At 34.7% G+C, this 19047-nt stretch overlaps 1 protein-coding gene across 1 annotated transcript; it reads left to right on the forward strand.

The window, feature by feature from the left end:
• The first annotated feature begins 1023 nt into the window (after positions 1-1023).
• LOC143251164 (apolipoprotein D-like) lies at positions 1024-15290 on the forward strand. Its single transcript, XM_076502562.1, has 6 exons — positions 1024-1135; positions 5151-5251; positions 6338-6471; positions 10975-11057; positions 13027-13125; positions 14828-15290. The coding sequence occupies exons 1-6, from the start codon at positions 1039-1041 to the stop codon at positions 14956-14958; spliced, it is 645 nt and encodes a 214-aa protein (XP_076358677.1). The 5' UTR covers positions 1024-1038; the 3' UTR covers positions 14959-15290.
• The last annotated feature ends 3757 nt before the right edge of the window (positions 15291-19047 follow it).

The raw sequence follows: 19047 nt of genomic DNA on the forward strand, positions 1-19047 counted from the left end.
TAAGATTTGCTAAATTTTTAAATTTCGCTTAAAGCTACTAGAGGACGCTTTGCTCCAGTTGTTCCTAATATATAATTGGTGAACTGGAGGAAGCAGCCAGTTAATATTAACCACCGTCAGCTTTTGGGTAACTTACTCTTTTACTAACAGAAAGTGGGATTGAACGAGCTATTACAACACTCCAGGGGTGGTGGGTATGTACGTATATTCACGAGAAAAACAAAATATATAAAACAATGCCGATTGATATTTATTTCGGACAGAGTAAGGAATAATTGGGTGAAAAAATACAAATTAAAAAGAAAAGAATAAATAATCGCATTGTGTTTTAAAATTCGTCACAAGTGAAAATGAAAAAATCAAACTTTCGTTTATTCACGTTTTGCTCGAAAGTAACAACCATGTCACCAATGGGCGAGCCCATCCCACTTTGTTGTTGGTAAAAGGAGAGTCCAGGAACTGGTGGTGGGTAGTGTTGACTAGTTGCGTTTCCTCAAGTCTATTACCTCTAAATTTGAGACAACTAGTTCATTTAGTCCCTTTGTGAAATTTCGAATAATTCTTCACATTTGTTTTCACGTAGACTGTTAGTTTGCTTGTTGAACTTCGCACAAAGCTACATGAGAGCTATCTGCGCTAGCCGTCCTTAATTTAGTAGCGAAAGATTAGAAGGAGGGCTGCAGGTCATTACCAACAACCGCCAACTCTTGTGATACCCTTTTGCGAATGAAAAATGGGATTAACTGTTACTTTATAACGTCCCACGACTGAAAAGGCGAGCCTGTGTGGGGTGACTGGAGATGCGACCCCGCGACCCTCATATTAGAAGTTGAGTGCCCTAACCACCTGGTTATGCCAAGCTTTTTCACATAGAAGTAATAAAACACGAAACTTAAACAAATCGTATTTACATCCTACCATTAGTTTTCTTACAAAAATGTTAAACCACCTGCAGTCCAGTAAAGCAGGAAATGATTTAAAAACAGTAAACAAATATTTGTTGTTTGCTGAGACCGGAAATGGAGGTAGTTCAGAAATATGAAGACAAATAAGAAAATAAAAATGTTGATCGTTAATTCAGACGAACATTGGAAATGGAACTCGGGAATAGCCGTCCTTAATATTGAACTACAATGTAAGTGTTATATAACACTATGTAACCCATATTTTGTTCCTGGATAATATGTGTTTATTTCTTAATTGTTTATGTTGTAAAAGTACGGAGAATGACCATTATTCCATTCAAACTTTGCTTTTGTGACCCGGATAATGAAATTTATAAATTAACCTATTTTCTGTGTAAAAACGAACAAATTTGTACATTTTCATTTACATAAGGTCTGAATAAAACAACATATGAATCAAGATTTACATGTATTTATACTAAAGTTATTCAAAAATGTTTAGAAGTGAGTAGCTTTTCGAGATTTGCGACTGTAATGTAAATCACTTTCACATATCAGCTCCTAAATATAGTCTCCCATCATGTTTTCATTATACGCTCCCAATGTCACAAAAGCAAAGTTTGAAGAGAAAAATAGGTCTTTTCCATTCACTTTAGGCCTAAGTAATTGGTAAATAACACTTTCTGTCCAGGAACAAGAAAAGTAAACATTTTGTAACATAGTGTAATGGGAGAAGTTATTATGGAAATTGTGTGTGAACAATGTGAGGGAATGAGATGTACAGAGACTGAGAGAATGTGAATTTTATGTACGATTTAGGTTATGTAAGTTGGTACATAGCTGATGAGAAGCATATCTCTAACAAATCTCTAAGATAACTGTAATATATACCTAACCAATGTCTAGCATATCTCTAAGATAACTGTAATATATACCTAACCAATGTCTAGCATATCTCTAACAAATCTCTAACACATCTGTAACATATCTCTAACAAATCTTTAAGATAACTCTAATATATATTTAACCAATGTCTGGAATAACTCTAACAAATCTCTAACTTATCTATAACGTATCTGTAACAAAAGTCTAACATATCTATAACATATGCCTAGCAAATCTCTAACGTATGCATAACATAACTAACAAATGTTTAAATTTTCGATAACATATCTCTAACAAATTTCTAATACATATATAACATAACTGTAAAAATGTCTAACATATATATATATATATAACTAACAAATGTATAAGTTAGCTATAACATATCCCTAACAAATGTCTAACTTATCTAAAACATATCTCTAATAAAGGTCTCTAAGAGAGTATAGATTGTAGAGAGCAAGTAACCATATTGTTTTTTTTTAAACTCACAATTTCTCTGGCGTTGAACATCACGTCCGCTGACTGGTAATACGTTAAATGTACCATCGAGTTTACTAGCTAGTAATATGTTATTCGCACGTCCGTTAGCTAAGAGCGTTTGACACACACCATAAGTCCAATAGCGAATACTTGACTCGCAATTTCAGGTTCACGATTTTGAACGTCCATCCCACATTCCAGCCGTGGGGTATTATAAAGTTACGGTCAATCCCACTAATCTTTTACTGCTAAATTAGGGATAGGGAACACAGATAGCCTTCGTGTAGCTTTGCAAGAAATTCAAAACAAAACAAATCTACTAGCTAGTGACATGTAAAACATACCATTAAGTAAACCGTAATATATATCATCAAGTCCAGTAGCTAGTAAAATGTGATGCATCCACCATCAAGGTCAGTACCTTGTACAGGGTTGAATAGCACAATTGTTGGCTAGCTTGAGTTTAGAAATAAACTTTTTATCATTTATTTTTAACGCAAATTTGGTAATCAGCAACTGTACTGCCTCACGTCATCGCAGGCCCGGTATGGCCAGGTGAGTTAAAGCGTTCGACTTGTAATAAAATAAAAGATTGTATATTTCTTTCGCACGAGATGAAACAACAGATGTTAGTGACACTGCACAGTTGATATTTTGGGTTCGATATGTAACTTCAGATCTTCAAGTGAGGGAAGAAATGCTTGGCCTTTGTGGATTACGAGGAGATCGAACATGTGGAGAAAAACATATTTGAAAAATTTCTTCAAATGTCAAAAAACTTCAATCTGGATTAAAAAAAACTGGTTTCTGTTACAACAGATAGAGCTCCTGTCGTGACTGAGATGAAATTAGGATTTGTTTCTCATTTGAAGAGGCCCGGCATAGCCAAGCGCGTTAAGGCGTGCGACTCGGAATCTGACGGTCGCGGGTTCGCATCCCCGTCGCGCCAAACATGCTCGCCCTTTCAGCCGTGGGGGCGTTATAATGTTACGGTCAATCCCACTATTCGTTGGTAAAAGAGTAGCCCAAGAGTTGGCGGTGGGTGGTGATGACTAGCTGCCTTCCCTCTAGTCTTACACTGCTAAATTAGGGACGGCTAGCACAGATAGCCCTCGAGTAGCTTTGTGCGAAATGCAAAAACAAACAAACAAACTCTTTTGAAGAAGTATTTAATTGAAAATAATGTGAAATACATTCTGCCATCTTTCCATTGTATTTTGCATCAGGAAAACTTATGTGTTTAAATGTCTAAAAGTGATGAATTGAAAAATTTAATGGACATTGTTGTAAAAATTGTGAATTATATTAGAAATGGAATCTCTCGACAGGTTATTGAGTCTTTGAAGATGAGCATTGACTGTACTGTTGATGATGTTACTGATTTTACAAATGTAAGATGGTTAAGTAGAGGAAAAGTCTTCATACAGTTTACTTCCTTATTTCCTCAAATACAAGAGTATCTTGTTGAAAAAGGTAAGATTGAAAATTTCCCTGAAATTGAAACTTTGTCGTGGTCGTGTGATTTGCACTTTCTGTGCGATATGATGTCTCACTTGAATAATTTGAATATGAAACTTCAGGGAAGGGGTAAAAAATAACAAGTGAGCGATTACAGTCTCTTCACAAATTTCAGTTGAAGCTAAATCTCCTTGTGGAACAATTACAAAAAAATGATTTGATATATCTTGCAAAGTTGAATAGTTTTCTAGAAAAAAATAAGGACTGTGATTTCTCTGATGCTAAAGATGATTTCTCTGTAAACTGGAGCAAAACTCTATCTCAAAAATTTGAATCACGTTTCTCGGAATTTAAAAATTTGAAACTGATATTTGAATTTTGCATGATCCATTTCAATTTGACTTGGGAACTTTCAGTAAGAAAATTACATCTTTTTTGTCTTTGGATATGTGTGGATTTGAAGACGAGATGCTCACCCTGCAAAATGTAGAACACATAAAAGGTAAACAAAAATGTTCTATCAGAGAGATAAGGCTCACTATTTTCATAAATGAGAGTCTTTTAAAGATAGCAATTTCAAAAGTATTTTTCATGTTTGGATCCACATGGATGTCTGAGTCAACATTTTCTATGCTAGATTTTCTCAAGTCTAAATACAGATCTCGGCTTACTGACATAAATTTAGAGGCAGAGCTAAGGTGCTCATTGAGTATAGATATTAAGTCAAATTTCATGAAACTTGTTAATGAAAACCCCATCAATTTTCACATTGAAGGTTAGTTGAAATGCAATTATTTTGATTAAACTAACATCTTTCAATTATTTTTTTTTAACAGTGTGGTCAACGTTGTTCTCATGAGCCACAGCTGTGGCTACTATGACGTACACTGTCATCTTTGTTAAATAAATATACATTTTTGTTACGTTTGAAAATGTTATAAAACGTAATGCAATATTTTGTTAATTATAACTCATAAATTGATAATTATTGTTAGCTAACGTTTTGATATGCTAATACCATCAACATTTTACATTTTATCGTATCTCGAATTTTAGAAATTGTATCTCAACGTAGCCAGCCCATTGTTGTTCGAATACTTGTAGATTACAACAGAGCACGCTAGAATATCCAAGCATATTCAAAACGCACAAGCCATCACGAATAAATCCATTGTAACAGTTACATAATAATAGTACACAGCTAGTGTTTGACCAGGTGCTGTGATATAAATGTTGATTGGATCAGTTAATGAAGAGTTTAGTTTGAATTGACAATGCTGTCAGTTGTCTGTTAAGGAAATTTACTTTTATCCATGATATTGTGCCACCAGGGGTCGATGAAACATATATATATCTATGATACTGATAGCTTCTGGTCTCATAGAATCTAATTCGATAACATGACTTGGTTTTTGATAGTTCCTGTGGTGGTGTCCTTCTTTGACTGTGTCTACTGTCAGACTGTAAAAGTAGGACCTTGTCCTGGTTTGGAAGTGAAAGAAAATTTCAATGTAACAAAGGTAAAATAAGACATTTAATGAATCTGAGTTGAAAGAAAACTGGACACTTTCAAGTGTTATTTCAAGATTTTTTGAGATTTGTATCATTCTTTTCTCCATGATAATGTTTGGCATATTACAAAAATCTTGATTAACCTTGTGAAAGCATGTCCCAAGACATACGTGAAAACGAAAGACCGAAACGTATTCTCAAGATGGCTGGTATGGGTATCAAAATATTCTTGGTTAACCTGAAGATGACCTATGAAGGTCGAAACGTTTATAAGATTAGAACAAATATATAGCCTGTTGTACTAGAAACTATTTTAGTTAGAATTATAGGTCATGAAAGATAAACTACAAATATTTTAAAGTTTTTCGATTACAGACAAGCATCAGATAGTGGAGATAGAAATAAAAGGGAATAATTTCAGAATGAAAAGAAACGATTTTGAGTTTATAAGGTAATAATAAAGGTTCTTAACGAAAGTATATAATTCTTTATTAGGTTATTTAAAATATGAAATTACAGTATTATTGTATTTGTATATCACACTTTGATGTTTTATTTCATTTAAAAGTTTTGGTTATTAAGATTTGTTTATTTGTTTGTTTTGGAATTTCGCACAAAGCTACTCGAGGGCTATCTGTGCTAGCCATCCCTAATTTAGCCGTGTAATACTAGAGGGAAGGCAGCTAGTCATCACCACCCACCGCCAACTCTTGGGCTACTCTTTTACCAACGAAAAGTGGGATAGACCGTAACATTATAACGCTCCCACGGCTGGGAGGTCGAGCATATTTGGCGCGACGCCGCGAACCCGCGGATTATGAGTCGCGCGCCTTACGCGCTTGGCCATGCCGGGCCTACATTATTAAGAACAAATGTTAAGCACTTTCTATCGCTAGAGGGCACTGTCCCCGGAACCAAAGATTTGTAATGGAATTGGATTAATACTGTGATTTAAACGTTCAAAAGTTAGATAATTTAATAGTAAGATTTTGTTTTGAAAATGAACGCGACAGGGTTTCTGCAAGACCAGCAGGACTATTTGTCTCACCTGTTAAACTTTGGCTAACCCGGGTTTTGAAAACTTTTTTCTTTAGTACTTAGGTAAATGGTATGAAATTCAACGTTCGTTTGCCATTTTTGAGATGGGGTTAAAGTGTGTGACGACGGAATACACTCTTGACGAAGATGGAAACTTGAACATTTTCAACAGAGGTGTAAGAATTTTCAGGTAGGAAAAATTATTAAAACATATTAATAATATTTATTATATTCTACCAGAAAATGTCCGAGTGGTTAAGTCGCTTTATTAAATCTGTATCACAGTAAAACGAGAGGATTAGGTCGCCATGATAATATTAGAACTGTGTCATAACAAAACGATGGTGTTAGATCATCATGTTAATATTAGAAACTGTGGCGTTACAAAATGATGGTGTTAGATCATCATGTTAACATTAGAAACTGTGGCGTTACAAAATGATGGTTTTCAGTCACCATGTTAATATTAGAACTGTGTCATAACAAAATGATGGTGTTAGATCATCATGTTAATATTAGAAACTGTGGCGTTACAAAATGATGGTGTTAGATCATCATGTTAACATTAGAAACTGTGGCTTTACAAAATGATGGTGTTCAGTCACCATGTTAATATTAGAACTGTGTCATAACAAAATGATGGTGTTAGATCATCATGTTAATATTAGAAACTGTGGCGTTACAAAATGATGGTGTTAGAACATCATGTTAATATTAGAAACTGTGGCGTTACAAAATGATCGTGTTAGATCATCATGTTAATATTAGAACTGTGTCGAAACAAAATGATGGTGTTAGGTCACCATATTCATGTTAGAAACTGTGGCGTTACAAAACGATGGTGTTAGATCACCATGTTAATATTAGGACTGTGTCATAACAAAATGATGGTGTTAGGTCACCATGTTAATGTTAGAAACTGTGGCGTTACAAAATGATGGTGTTCGGTCACCATGATAATATTAGAACTATGTCATAACAAAACGATGGTGTTAGATCATCATGTTAATATTAGAACTGTGTCATAGGTCACCATGTTAATATTATAACTGTATCGTTACAAAACGATACACCATGGTGTTAGATCACCATGTTAATATTAGGACTGTGTCATAACAAAATGATGGTGTTAGGTCACCATGTTAATGTTAGAAACTGTGGCGTTACAAAATGATGGTGTTCGGTCACCATGATAATATTAGAACTATGTCATAACAAAACGATGGTGTTAGATCATCATGTTAATATTAGAACTGTGTCATAGGTCACCATGTTAATATTATAACTGTATCGTTACAAAACGATGGAGTTATGTCACCATGTTAATATTAGAAGTGTCATAACAAAACGATGGTGTTAGATCATCATGTTAATGTTAGAACTGTGTCATAGGTCACCATGTTAATATTAGAAGTGTGTCGTTACAAAACGATGGTGTTAGGTCACCATGCTAATATTATAACTGTATCGTTACAAAACGATGGAGTTATGTCACCATGTTAATATTAGGACTGTATCATAACAAAACGATGGTGTTAGGTCACCATGCTAATATTATAACTGTATCGTTACAAAACGATGGAGTTATGTCACCATGTTAATATTAGGACTGTATCATAACAAAACGATGGTGTTAGATCATCATGTTAATGTTAGAACTGTGTCATAGGTCACCATGTTAATATTAGAACTGTGTCGCTATGAAATTATGGTGTTAGGTACGGAGAAAAATACCGAAGGTTCGAGTAATGTGACGTAACAATATTGGTAAAGCCTAGACAACAATGTAATTTCAAACGCCACGTACGACTCGTACCTAATTACGAAACCAAATTTGTTATGACTATCGCCTTTAAAATAATTAACCTTTGACTCTCTTGTTATGAAAACTAAACAATCATTAAATATTAACTAACAAAATAAATTGAATAATAACACCCACATTAAACAGTCTTGTGTATCCAACATATATTGTTAGGTTGATAAGTTTGTAATTGAGATTGTGTTATGGGAAAATAACACTATTATGACGACCTACTTAAAATATTAAAGTTAGTGTGTGTGTAACATGAAAACGTTATTGTTAGACGTTTTAATTGCAGTGTATCTTAGCATAGTTGTAAGTTTACGGACTTGCACCGCTAAAATCCAGGATTGGTTCCCTGTGATGAACAAAAAAAGTAACCCAAAGTGGCTTTGATTTAAAACAAACAAGCAATGTTTCTATTCACAAATGTTACTTGAATACAAATAACTAATCACTGAGCCTGCACTGTATTTGTATAGGTAATGCTACTTTCCAGTCAGGCCGAAGAAAAAATTCAACACAGTAAATAGTTTAGGTTGTTAAATTAACTGCAGTTTCGCAAAATCGTACCTTAATTGCCAATGTAACGTGAATTTTATAATTAATTTTATTGTTCGTAAGTCTTGGTTACGCTACAGAGAAGACAAGTTTTGTTTTTTGAATTTCGCGCAAAGCTACTCAAGGGCTATCTGCGCCAGCTGTCCCTAATTACCAAAGTATAATTATGAAGTAATAAATAAATATTTTTAACTGGATGCTAATTATAGAGTTTTGTTGCTATTTTCAGGAAAGTCCTTTAGTGGAAGAGACTGGGATTTGGTCTCATTATAAAAGCTACATTGATATTCGGTTATCTAGTAGTCTTTTAGTTAGGACGTTTTACGATAGGGTATTCAGATAGTTGTTTTTGTTTTGAATTAAGCTACACAATGGACTATTTGTGCTCTACCCAGCACGGGTATTGAAACCTGGTTTTTAACGTTGTAAGTCCGCAGACATACTGTTGAGCCACTGGGGGGTGTATTCGGGTACTTCATAATTCGTTGCTATGTTGACTGAGTGTCTTATCAGTACATAAAGCTTGTTTTTTCGTTCGCGGCTGACATCTTATTATTTCAGTGTTATTCCATTTTGTATTGACTCCTGTGAATAGGTTTTACAGAGTTTTGTGTGTCTGTTATGTTCTCGAATTCTAATTTTTTTGTTTGATCAGTGTATTGAACTACACATTCCCAAGAGATGTTGAAAATTATAGTGTTCTTTTCCATTCGACGTTTAGATGTGTGCCAGATGTTGCAAATTATGTTTTTCTTTACATTGGTATTTAGATATGTACCAGATGTTGCAAATTATGTTTTTCTCTATTTGGTATTTAGATGTGTACCAGATGTTGTAAATTATGTTTTTCTTTACTTGGTATTTAGATGTGTACCAGATATTGCAAATTATATTTTTTTCTCCATTGGATATTTAGATGCGCACCAGATGTTGTAAATTATGTTTTTGGTATTTAAATGTGTACCAGATGTTGTAAATTATGTTTGTGGTATTTAAATGCGTACCAGATGTTGTAAATTATGTTTTTGGTTGGTATTTAGTATGTGTACCAGATATGTGATAAATTATATTTTTTTAAATGTGTACCAGATGTTGATATTATAGATGTGTACCAGATATTGTAAATTATATTTTGGTAGTTAGATCTCCAGATGTTGAAATATTTATTTATGCGCACCAGATGTTGTAAATTATGTTTTTGGTAGTTAAATGTGTACCAGATGTTGTAAATTATGTTTGTGGTATTTAAATGCGCACCAGATGTTGTAAATTATGTTTTTGGTATTTAAATGTGTACCAGATGTTGTAAATTATGTTTGTGGTATTTAAATGTGTACCAGATGCCACCATAACGTGCTCTAGTTTCTGAATCTTGTTCCCACTATTCATTATTTCGTTGTGTTACCAAGAGTTCAGAGTATCTGTGGATAAGGATAGTTATAGCGAAATGTTCATTTTAACCTTTTTCTTACCGTGGTATGTACTTCGAATCCTGTTCCTTCTGAAGACTTGGTAGTCTACAAAGATTGTCTTTACATTGTTAGGGTGGCTTTGTCGGTAGTCGAGACGTTTACCAGTATCTGTTGGTTTCCTGTTTATATTTTGGTAACCAACACGTTTAGGAAGTGGAGTCTGTTATTTCTTTATCTGTAGTGTAGATTGTATCACTGGATGTTGTTTGTTAATTCTGGAATCTGACCTGAAGAGTGTATGTGGCCATATCAGCAATATGACGTTAACATATATCAATCGAATGGTAAATTTTACTACATAGATAAGGTAACTGGGAAGACCCTAGAGAGTGAATACTATGCCAGGCGTTCTAACAAGATCCAACATGGAATTCTGATCCTTTCCATCATATATAGTGTAATGAAGATTTTTTTTATCATTATGCAGCTCTAAATATTCATTTTTTATATCTCATATAAACTGTAACTACTCAATATTGAAACAATATAAAGGGTTTACAATCATCCTCTAACTTGAAATCAGAATGTATGGCACTTTCTTTAACACGTGTTTTCAATACAAAATACAGAACGTCACAGATTCTGATATAAAAATCTTAGTTACCATGAGAGGACAAGTAAACTCAGTTGGAATCGTAGTCTGAAAATGTTTGGTAAATTTCACGTCATTTTCTTTGTACCAGTTGTGAATTTAAGCCAATTACTGACGTACGAGATTTGATATTGATTAGGTTAATTTTTGGAAGACGTTGGTCTGACTAGAGCTTATAACTAGACATTAAACAGTAAATAAAGTGCTACTTAAAGGAGAAGTTTTGGATATATTTATGTTAAACACTTGTTTTCCTCAATACAGTAATAAAGAAGAAAATATAACAGGAATCGCAGAAAGTTCAGATGAAACAGAGGAAGCCAAGTTTCAGGCACAAATAGGAGGAAGTGGGTATTTATATATTGCGCATCCGTCCTTTCATATGGGCGATAAGTCCTAAGTTTTTCATACGTTATTATTCCATTCTCATAGATAAGTGTTAAGTTTTTTTTATACTTTATTAAAACTATTCGGTTAGAATGGTGTTAAGTTTTCATACTTTATTAATCTATCATCTTAGATGGGTGTTAAACGTTTTATCGACAATAACCTACTGAAATAAAATACAACCTTGCCTTAGATGTGCTATTTGTTTTTGAACAGTACCATGCAAAACTGGGATTTTGGAAGTAGACCGACAAAAGTACAGTCGGTTATATGCCAAGTCCAGATGAGGTGTTTGTTTTCCCACTGGATGGTGTGTTTCTTTTTCACTGGATGGTGTGTTTTTCCCACTTGATGTTTTGTTTGTTTTCTCACTGAATATTGTGTTTGTTTTCCCACTGGATGTTTTGTTTGTTTTCCCACTGGATGGTGTGTTTGTTTTCCCACTGGATGTTTTGTTTGTTTTCCCACTGGATGGTGTGTTTGTTTTCCCACTGGATGTTTTGTTTGTTTTCCCACTGAATATTGTGTTTGTTTTCCCACTGGATGTTTTGTTTGTTTTCCCACTGGATGGTGTGTTTGTTTTCCCACTGGATGTTTTGTTTGTTTTCTCACTGAATATTGTGTTTGTTTTCCCACTGGATGTTTTGTTTGTTTTCCCACTGGATGGTGTGTTTGTTTTTCTACCGAATGACGTGTTTGTTTTCCCACTGGATGGCGTGTTTGTTTTCCCACTGGATGGTGTGTTTGTTTTTCTACCGAATGACGTGTTTGTTTTCCCACTGGATGGTGTGTTTGTTTTTCTACCGAATGACGTGTTTGTTTTCTCACTGGCTGGCTCAATTAAAAAAAAAATCAAACATTACAGCTTTACCTTTGTTAGCTATTATGCTGAAATGTGTGAAAACGATCTTGTCGTCCACAGGATAAGTCAAGGGGGTATTATTTCTCCCCTCCAGAATTTCTGAAAGAAAATGGATTTGAATAATTTATTTAAAAAAGATTAGAAAATACCATCATTGAAATGTAAATGGCAAAATTAAGTGTACATAAAGAAAACCATATTCAGCCAGAGCATAGCATACAATAATTCAACACAATGATACGGATTCTGCGATAGCTACCATTACAGTCACCACGTAAAAACTGCGAATTTCTTTTCTCACTTCCAAGTTTGCTGGTGAACGTCACCATTGTTTCAATGGTTCGCTTTCGCACGCTATTATGACTTACAACACCATAGAATAGCATTTGATTTTCAGAATTGTTTGGAGGCACCCCCTCCGCAAATAACAACACTCTCCGTGTCTGCAAGTTGTTGGCTTGCTCAACCCAGAATAAATTATAGAGATAACCATATTCTTTTTTTCGTTTGTTTTTTTTTAATCTTGCGTACAGTAAAACAAGGGCTATTCGCACTAGTCGTCCATAATTTAGCAGGGAACACATGTAGTCATCACCACTCACCGCCAATTTTTGGACTACTATTTTCCCAACGAATAGTGGGATTGATCATCACGTTATAACGTCCTCATGGCTGAAAGGGCGAGCAGATTTGGTGTGATGGGGATTAGAACTCACGACTTTTAAATTACGAGTCGAGCGCCCTAACCATCTGGCCATGCTAGGCTTAACCACGCTCATTCAAATATATGTATTTGAAAACAAAAAAAAATTCTCGAGTTGTTCACGAATAGTGCTTTTAACCAAAATATATAGAAAGTTTAATGATCCTCTGATATTATTTTTTAAAACTAATGTTTTGATGGAATTTATGAAAAGATCGTTCGTGTTTGATGTCAATTTATTTCCCAAATTTAAACACATTTCTCTTGATGCTTTGTTCCAAACTGCTACTGTCACTTTTAAGATACTCTCTGTTGAATTACGTAACTTTGATTATTTTCTTAACACTTCTGTGATTTTTTCCAGCTCCTATAAAATCTAATTTCTGGATCCTAGACACTGATTACAACCAGTATTCAGTAGTGATGTCTTGCAAAGGCGTTTCCAAAAATATATTCCATTTTGGTGAGTTTTTTGCCTAAAGTTAAGCTACAACACTAAAATAACACTAATTACATTACGTTGTCTTGTATTTAATATATCTTGGAATCAATACGAATTACTAATTAGACAAAATTCTGAGGTTTTTAAATTTAATGATATACTTTACTTACAATCATCATCCTAGTATAATGGAACCCTTACTTATATGATACTGGGAAAACGTTTTTATTACGCGATGTGCAACCCCCAACTTCGCGAAAAATTTATCCTGTGTGCATGTAGATTTGCAATAGTGGTCACGATTGTTCCGTTTCACGTCACGGAGAACTTCATTTTTCTCTATTCTCAGAGTGCAGCTATGAATACGTCACACACGAATTTAATGTACTGGCGCCACGGGTTATCGTCTAGTATATATAATATAGATATTCTCAGTGCAGAGTAAGTGTCGACATGACCCAGAAAGAAAAGACATTCAAAAACTAGCTTTAACTTTACATTTTTTATTGGAAGTTTAATATATTGCAAAATGTACTTTCTTCACATTTAACACTTGATCGCTCTTGCTTAGACTGTGAATGAAATTCTATTTTTTTTTCTGATTATGGTTGTGTTTGTCGTTCATTTGAGTTAGGATGTATACATCTGTTTATGACGAAACCGATACTAGCTCTCCTAGCGGTGAGGTACAGATAACATTAATTTAGCAGAAGAGTATATAAATGTATGATCACTCTCGTGATCTACTCTGTGAATAAATATTCTGCTAGAAGATTCACCAAGATGGAGAGAGGTTTGGTTTGTTTGGAATTTCGCACAAAGCTACTCGAGGGCTATCTGCACCTAGCCGTCCCTAATTTAGCAGTGTAAGACTAGAGGGAAGGCAGCTAGTCATCACCACCCACCGCCAACTCTTGGGTTACTCTTTTACCAACGAATAGTGGGATTGACCGTCACCCCCACGGCTGGGAGGGCGAGCATGTTTAGCGCGACGCGGGCGCGAACCCGCGACCCTCGGATTACGAGTCGCACGCCTTACGCGCTAGGCCATGCAGATAGAGAGAGAGAGAGAGGAAAAGTAAGAGAGGAAGAGAGAGAGAGAGTCATTGCTTTTTGTCTATCTATAATGTTATTAATATTGAAAGGTATTTTTGGATATCGTAGTTGCTGCATTTTTTGGAATTAGGTTTTCTTCCTTTGTGGTTCCATTATTACTGATTTATTAATATTTGTGATAAATTAATTATTAATTTTGGTGCGAAACTCAGGCCAGGCATTTATTTTATTAACTGTGTTGAATTTATTTCTAGAAGTTGTTATTTGGAACATGTTGTATTTTTGTTGTTGAACCCTGATTGTAGCGATGTGTTTATTTTAGACCGCTACAAACGTATATATTTTGAATTAAATTTCAAACTTTCAAGTTAGGTTAATTTTAGCAAACAAATAACGTACTGCTTGGTCACACAAACATCAGTTTTTATATTTCACAATATTCATCCGTAAAGAGTACAGATTACATCCTTAGAAACCGGGTTTCGATAACCGTGGTTGGCAGACAATCAATCCCTTGTGTAGCTTTGCACTTTACTACAAACAAATGAAATCACTCCTAAAGGCGAACAATTAGTTATTCAGCAACATTCCGAGAAAAATATATCTCGTGAAGCGATGTCTGATTCAATCTCAGTAATGTATTTTTAATTGTTTTTTTGTTTTTTAGAAATCCTGTGGATACTGTCTCGGAAGCCGACACTAGATGGCACTGTTTTAACTCAAATTAAAAATTATCTTGAAAATCGTGGTGTTTATGTAGCCGGATTGCAGAACACTCAACAGGACTGCTATAAATAACTAAATAGACGACGTAAAAATACGTTTTTTAAAGGTGACTTTATCTATCAGTACTTCTTTACGAAATGGTTGATAAATAAAAAATATACTTTACATATATGAAATATATTGGTGTCTGTACGAGGAAGGAATGCTGGGATATCAATTTTGTAATTTATTTTCAAAGAGTCCAGTTTTTTGATGCCTCAAAATCAGTGATCGTTAGTATCAAATATAGGTAGTTGTTTGTATAGTTGCTTAATTCCAAACACGTTTCAGCTTCTCTTGTTCAACACGTAGAATTATTAACACAAAATGTATTTAACAGCTTGAATAAACTATTTTAGAATGAATGCCTTTCAATACGAGTCGCATTTTGTATGAAACTAGTAAATGATAAAATGCTTAATCGTTTAAAAGCTATGTAATAGTTCTACATGTAAACATTTTTCATATTTCAAAAATAAAAAATACACATGTTTTATTTTTCAAAGTAACATTTTCTCGCCATGTTAGCAATTTGAATTTTAGGAAAAAACAACAACTAAAACATTCGATTTAAGAAAGCGGAAAATTACTCGAAAGACCTTTGTATAAAGTGTTTATGTCTGAGTAGGACTGTTTATAAACTGAAAATTGGTTCTCGATATCCACAATAGGTAGAGTGGAGATAGCCCACTGTGTAACTTTACACGGCCAGGTGGTTAAGGCAGTCGACTCGTAATCTGAGGGTCGCTGGTTCGAATTACTTCACCCAAAACGTGTTCGCCCTTTCGGCCGTAAGGGCGTTATAATGTCACGGTAAATCCCATTATTCGTTAGTAAAAGAGTAGCCGAAGAGTTAGTGGCTTTCCCTCTAGTCTTACACTGCTAAACTGGAGGGGGGGGGCTAGCGCACGTAGCCCTCGTGTAGTTTTGTGCGGAATTTAAAAATAAATAAACTAAGAACAGAAGAAACGTGATTGGCTGATTTTGGATTTTCGCCTAAAGTTACACAAAGGTTTTCTGGGCTAGCTATCTCTGATGTTAAACCGATGGGCTATGAAGAAGACAAGAGAATCTACCCTTGTATTATATCTTTTTAACTTTCATAACTTACCTACAGCCCTTAAGTGCAGAAAGTAATTCTTGTAACAGCGTGGCACGAATAGTAGATCTTTAGATTCATGGTTTAGGTCACACGCGGTCCTAGCTTTAAGCTACAAAAAAAAAGTCAACCACATAACTGTTTATGTCGAAAACTGCTAATTGTCTTTTGAGAGAAAGTTAGACTGAATGGTTTAATTTTTTTAGCACTGATATAACATTCCTTACACAAACTAAAATTTAACACAAAAAGACTGTTAACACGATGAAAATACAGTAATACTTACAGTTTGTGTGTCTTTTTTTACGAAACATGATTCGGTATTAAATTCTTGTGTTGTATGACGTGGACAACAGAGGAGTCCTTCTATAAACTGGTGGCCCGGCATGGCCAAGCGTGTTAAGACGTTCGACGCGTAATCCGAGGGTCGTGGGTTCGAATCCCGGTCGCACCAAACAGCCGTGGGGACGTTATAACGCGATGGTCAATCCCACTACTCGTTGGTAAAATAGTAGCCCACGAGTTGGCGGTGGGTGGTGATGACTAGCTGCCTTCCCTCTAGTCTTATACTGCTAAATTAGGGACGGCTAGCGTAGATAGCCCTCGAGTAGCTTTGCGCGAAATTCAATTACAAACAAACAAACTATAAACTGGTGTATTTCTAAAAGCTTTAAAGCATAAAAATGAGGCTTAGTTTGAACAAGAACTACTCGTCTTATGCTAAAAGAATGATTGCTTAACGTGAGCTGGGAAAATCCAGATCTGAAAAAAATTTGTTCTGTTTTAGCTGGAATAGACATGGTGTTAGTTTTAACTACAGAAAGAAACGTTTCTTCTGCTTGAAACAAAACAAGCACTATTTGGTTTTAGCTAGAGAAGGAAATCTAGGCCTATTAGGCCTATTATGTGGTTAAGAATTACAAGAATGTACAGGGGATGGACATAAGTGACCCCCTTGTTTAGTCATTTTGTAAACATATTGGAAATAAAAGGTTTAAGAAACTACAGCAGGTGTACGACACTTTAATGAGAAAATGTAACTAAAATCATGAAAAGTCCAAGCATTTACGAACGCCAGTGTTAAAGTTAACATTCGAGACCATATTTGAACACATCTCGCTGAGTCCTTTCTAAAAACACATAGTTTATTTATTTTTACTGTCATCTAATAAAACATTAACTATTTTTTCCACCCCTGTATAATAATATTTCAACTGCACTATTTTTCTTATATCCATTATCGACACCGTGTTTAGATCAATCCAAAACGCTGTAATACAACAAAAGCGGTATAATTGGAATACTACTAAACTACATTAGCCACTTGTTACAACACAAACTGTCGTGGTGTGAACGGAAAAGCTAACACCTTTTAACTACGGAAGGAAAACTTATTTGGTTAAGATGGAATAAACACTGGACAGTTTTAGGTTCGGAAGGCAAGGTTGTTCTGATTGAAATGGAAAAAAACAGCGGTTGGTTTTAGTTATATAGGAAAAATTTGTTTAGTTGAGGTGGAATAAACACTGGACTATTTCGGTAAATAAGGAAAAATTATTTAGCTGAGATGGAGTAAACAGTGGACAGTTCTAGGTATAATATAAGAAAAATTTGTTCAGCTTGAAATGGAATAAACTGTGGTTAGTTTTAGACGTATATAAAGAAAAACTTATTTAACTGATATGGAATAAATACTGGAGAGTTTTGGGTGAATAAAGAAAAACTTCTTTTGCTGAGATGGAATAAACACTGTACAGTTTTAGGTACATAAATAGGTTTGATGAGTTGGAGAGGAAATAAAAATACAACCCAATTTTAGTCACACGTGAACATTTAGTTTAGTTTGAGGGTGACTAAAAATCCTGTTCAATATTGATGAGAAAGGAGAATTTCTGTTGACTTGAAAAACTAAAACAAAACAAAACGGAAATACGTTTTAATACTGAAGCCACTTATATGGCTGTTAGTTAAGAATACTAAAGTTACGAAAAATTAGTTACTCTTATTTCACATCCGTTATTCACATCCGTTATTGTGTTACACATACGTATTAGTTGAATAGTCGAAGCAAGTGGCGACCAAACCAAGAGTTAACTACGATATTCTGCAGTTTGACTGAATTTGTTTTTATGTGGTCGTATTTACGACAAAGCTATTAATCTACTTTCCACTGTGGGGATTTTAAATATACTAACCAGAAGAGATGTTGCCAGTCGGCAGCACCTTACCTCCTACATCCATGTTAAAGGACTGACTGTCGCTCTTATAACGCACCTTCATCTTAATACGGAATGGCTTCAAGAATCAACACCGCTAACATTACAGGTAATTGTTTTGTTTTTTAAAAGTCCACAAAGCTAACACGCAGTGAGAACACAGCGCAGAAAGATATTATACATTCTCTGAAAACCTTTTCACCTTACATTACACTGCGCTCTTGTTTGACAGAAAAATTAATAGCTGTTATTTATATTTTGTTATTTGATTTTAATAACCATGTTGTACTGATAACAAATTAAAGTAGTCTAGGACTAATTTGTGTTATGTAAATACTTCGAAGTATAGAGCGACAGGTCAGCCCATTTCTTCCGTTCGGGGCATGATCAAACGGTCGGGTTTTTGAATACGAAGATTCACGGTTCGATCCCCTTAACCGCACGTGGGAACGGTGGGTGTGTTATAAGAGTAACGGTTAAATCCCACTGCACGAACATACAGTAGTAACCTATCAATTGTCGATGTATGTATTTTACTAACTTTATTTTCACTAGTTTGTCATTTCAAAATTAAGCACAACCAAGCAGAGAGTTACGAAAAACCAAAAACAAAATTGAATTTCTGTGGGTCTGCCAGTGCCACGTTAAAACTAAAATAAATGTTTTTTTAAACATTTATTTATTTCTGGAGTAACAATAAATATGTTAGTCGAGGATATAGTTACAAACAGTGATGCATAAAAAAACTAAAAACATTTTGTACTTTGGCAGTAGATGGCGCTACAAACAACATGACTACGTGCATGT

This window comes from Tachypleus tridentatus, chromosome 5 (genome assembly GCF_004210375.1).
Source record: "Tachypleus tridentatus isolate NWPU-2018 chromosome 5, ASM421037v1, whole genome shotgun sequence".
NCBI classification, from domain to species: domain Eukaryota; kingdom Metazoa; phylum Arthropoda; class Merostomata; order Xiphosura; family Limulidae; genus Tachypleus; species Tachypleus tridentatus.

What these genes read in the sequence shown, in the direction of transcription:
- LOC143251164 (XM_076502562.1), top strand. Translation starts at nt 1,039, where the DNA reads ATGAAGACAAATAAGAAAATAAAAATGTTGATCGTTAATTCAGACGAA. An exon ending in CCTTAATATTGAACTACAAT is followed by an intron (nt 1,136 to 5,150) that starts GTAAGTGTTATA and finishes GGTTTTTGATAG; the next exon opens with TTCCTGTGGTGGTGTCCTTC. An exon ending in CAAAAATATATTCCATTTTG is followed by an intron (nt 13,126 to 14,827) that starts GTGAGTTTTTTG and finishes TTTGTTTTTTAG; the next exon opens with AAATCCTGTGGATACTGTCT.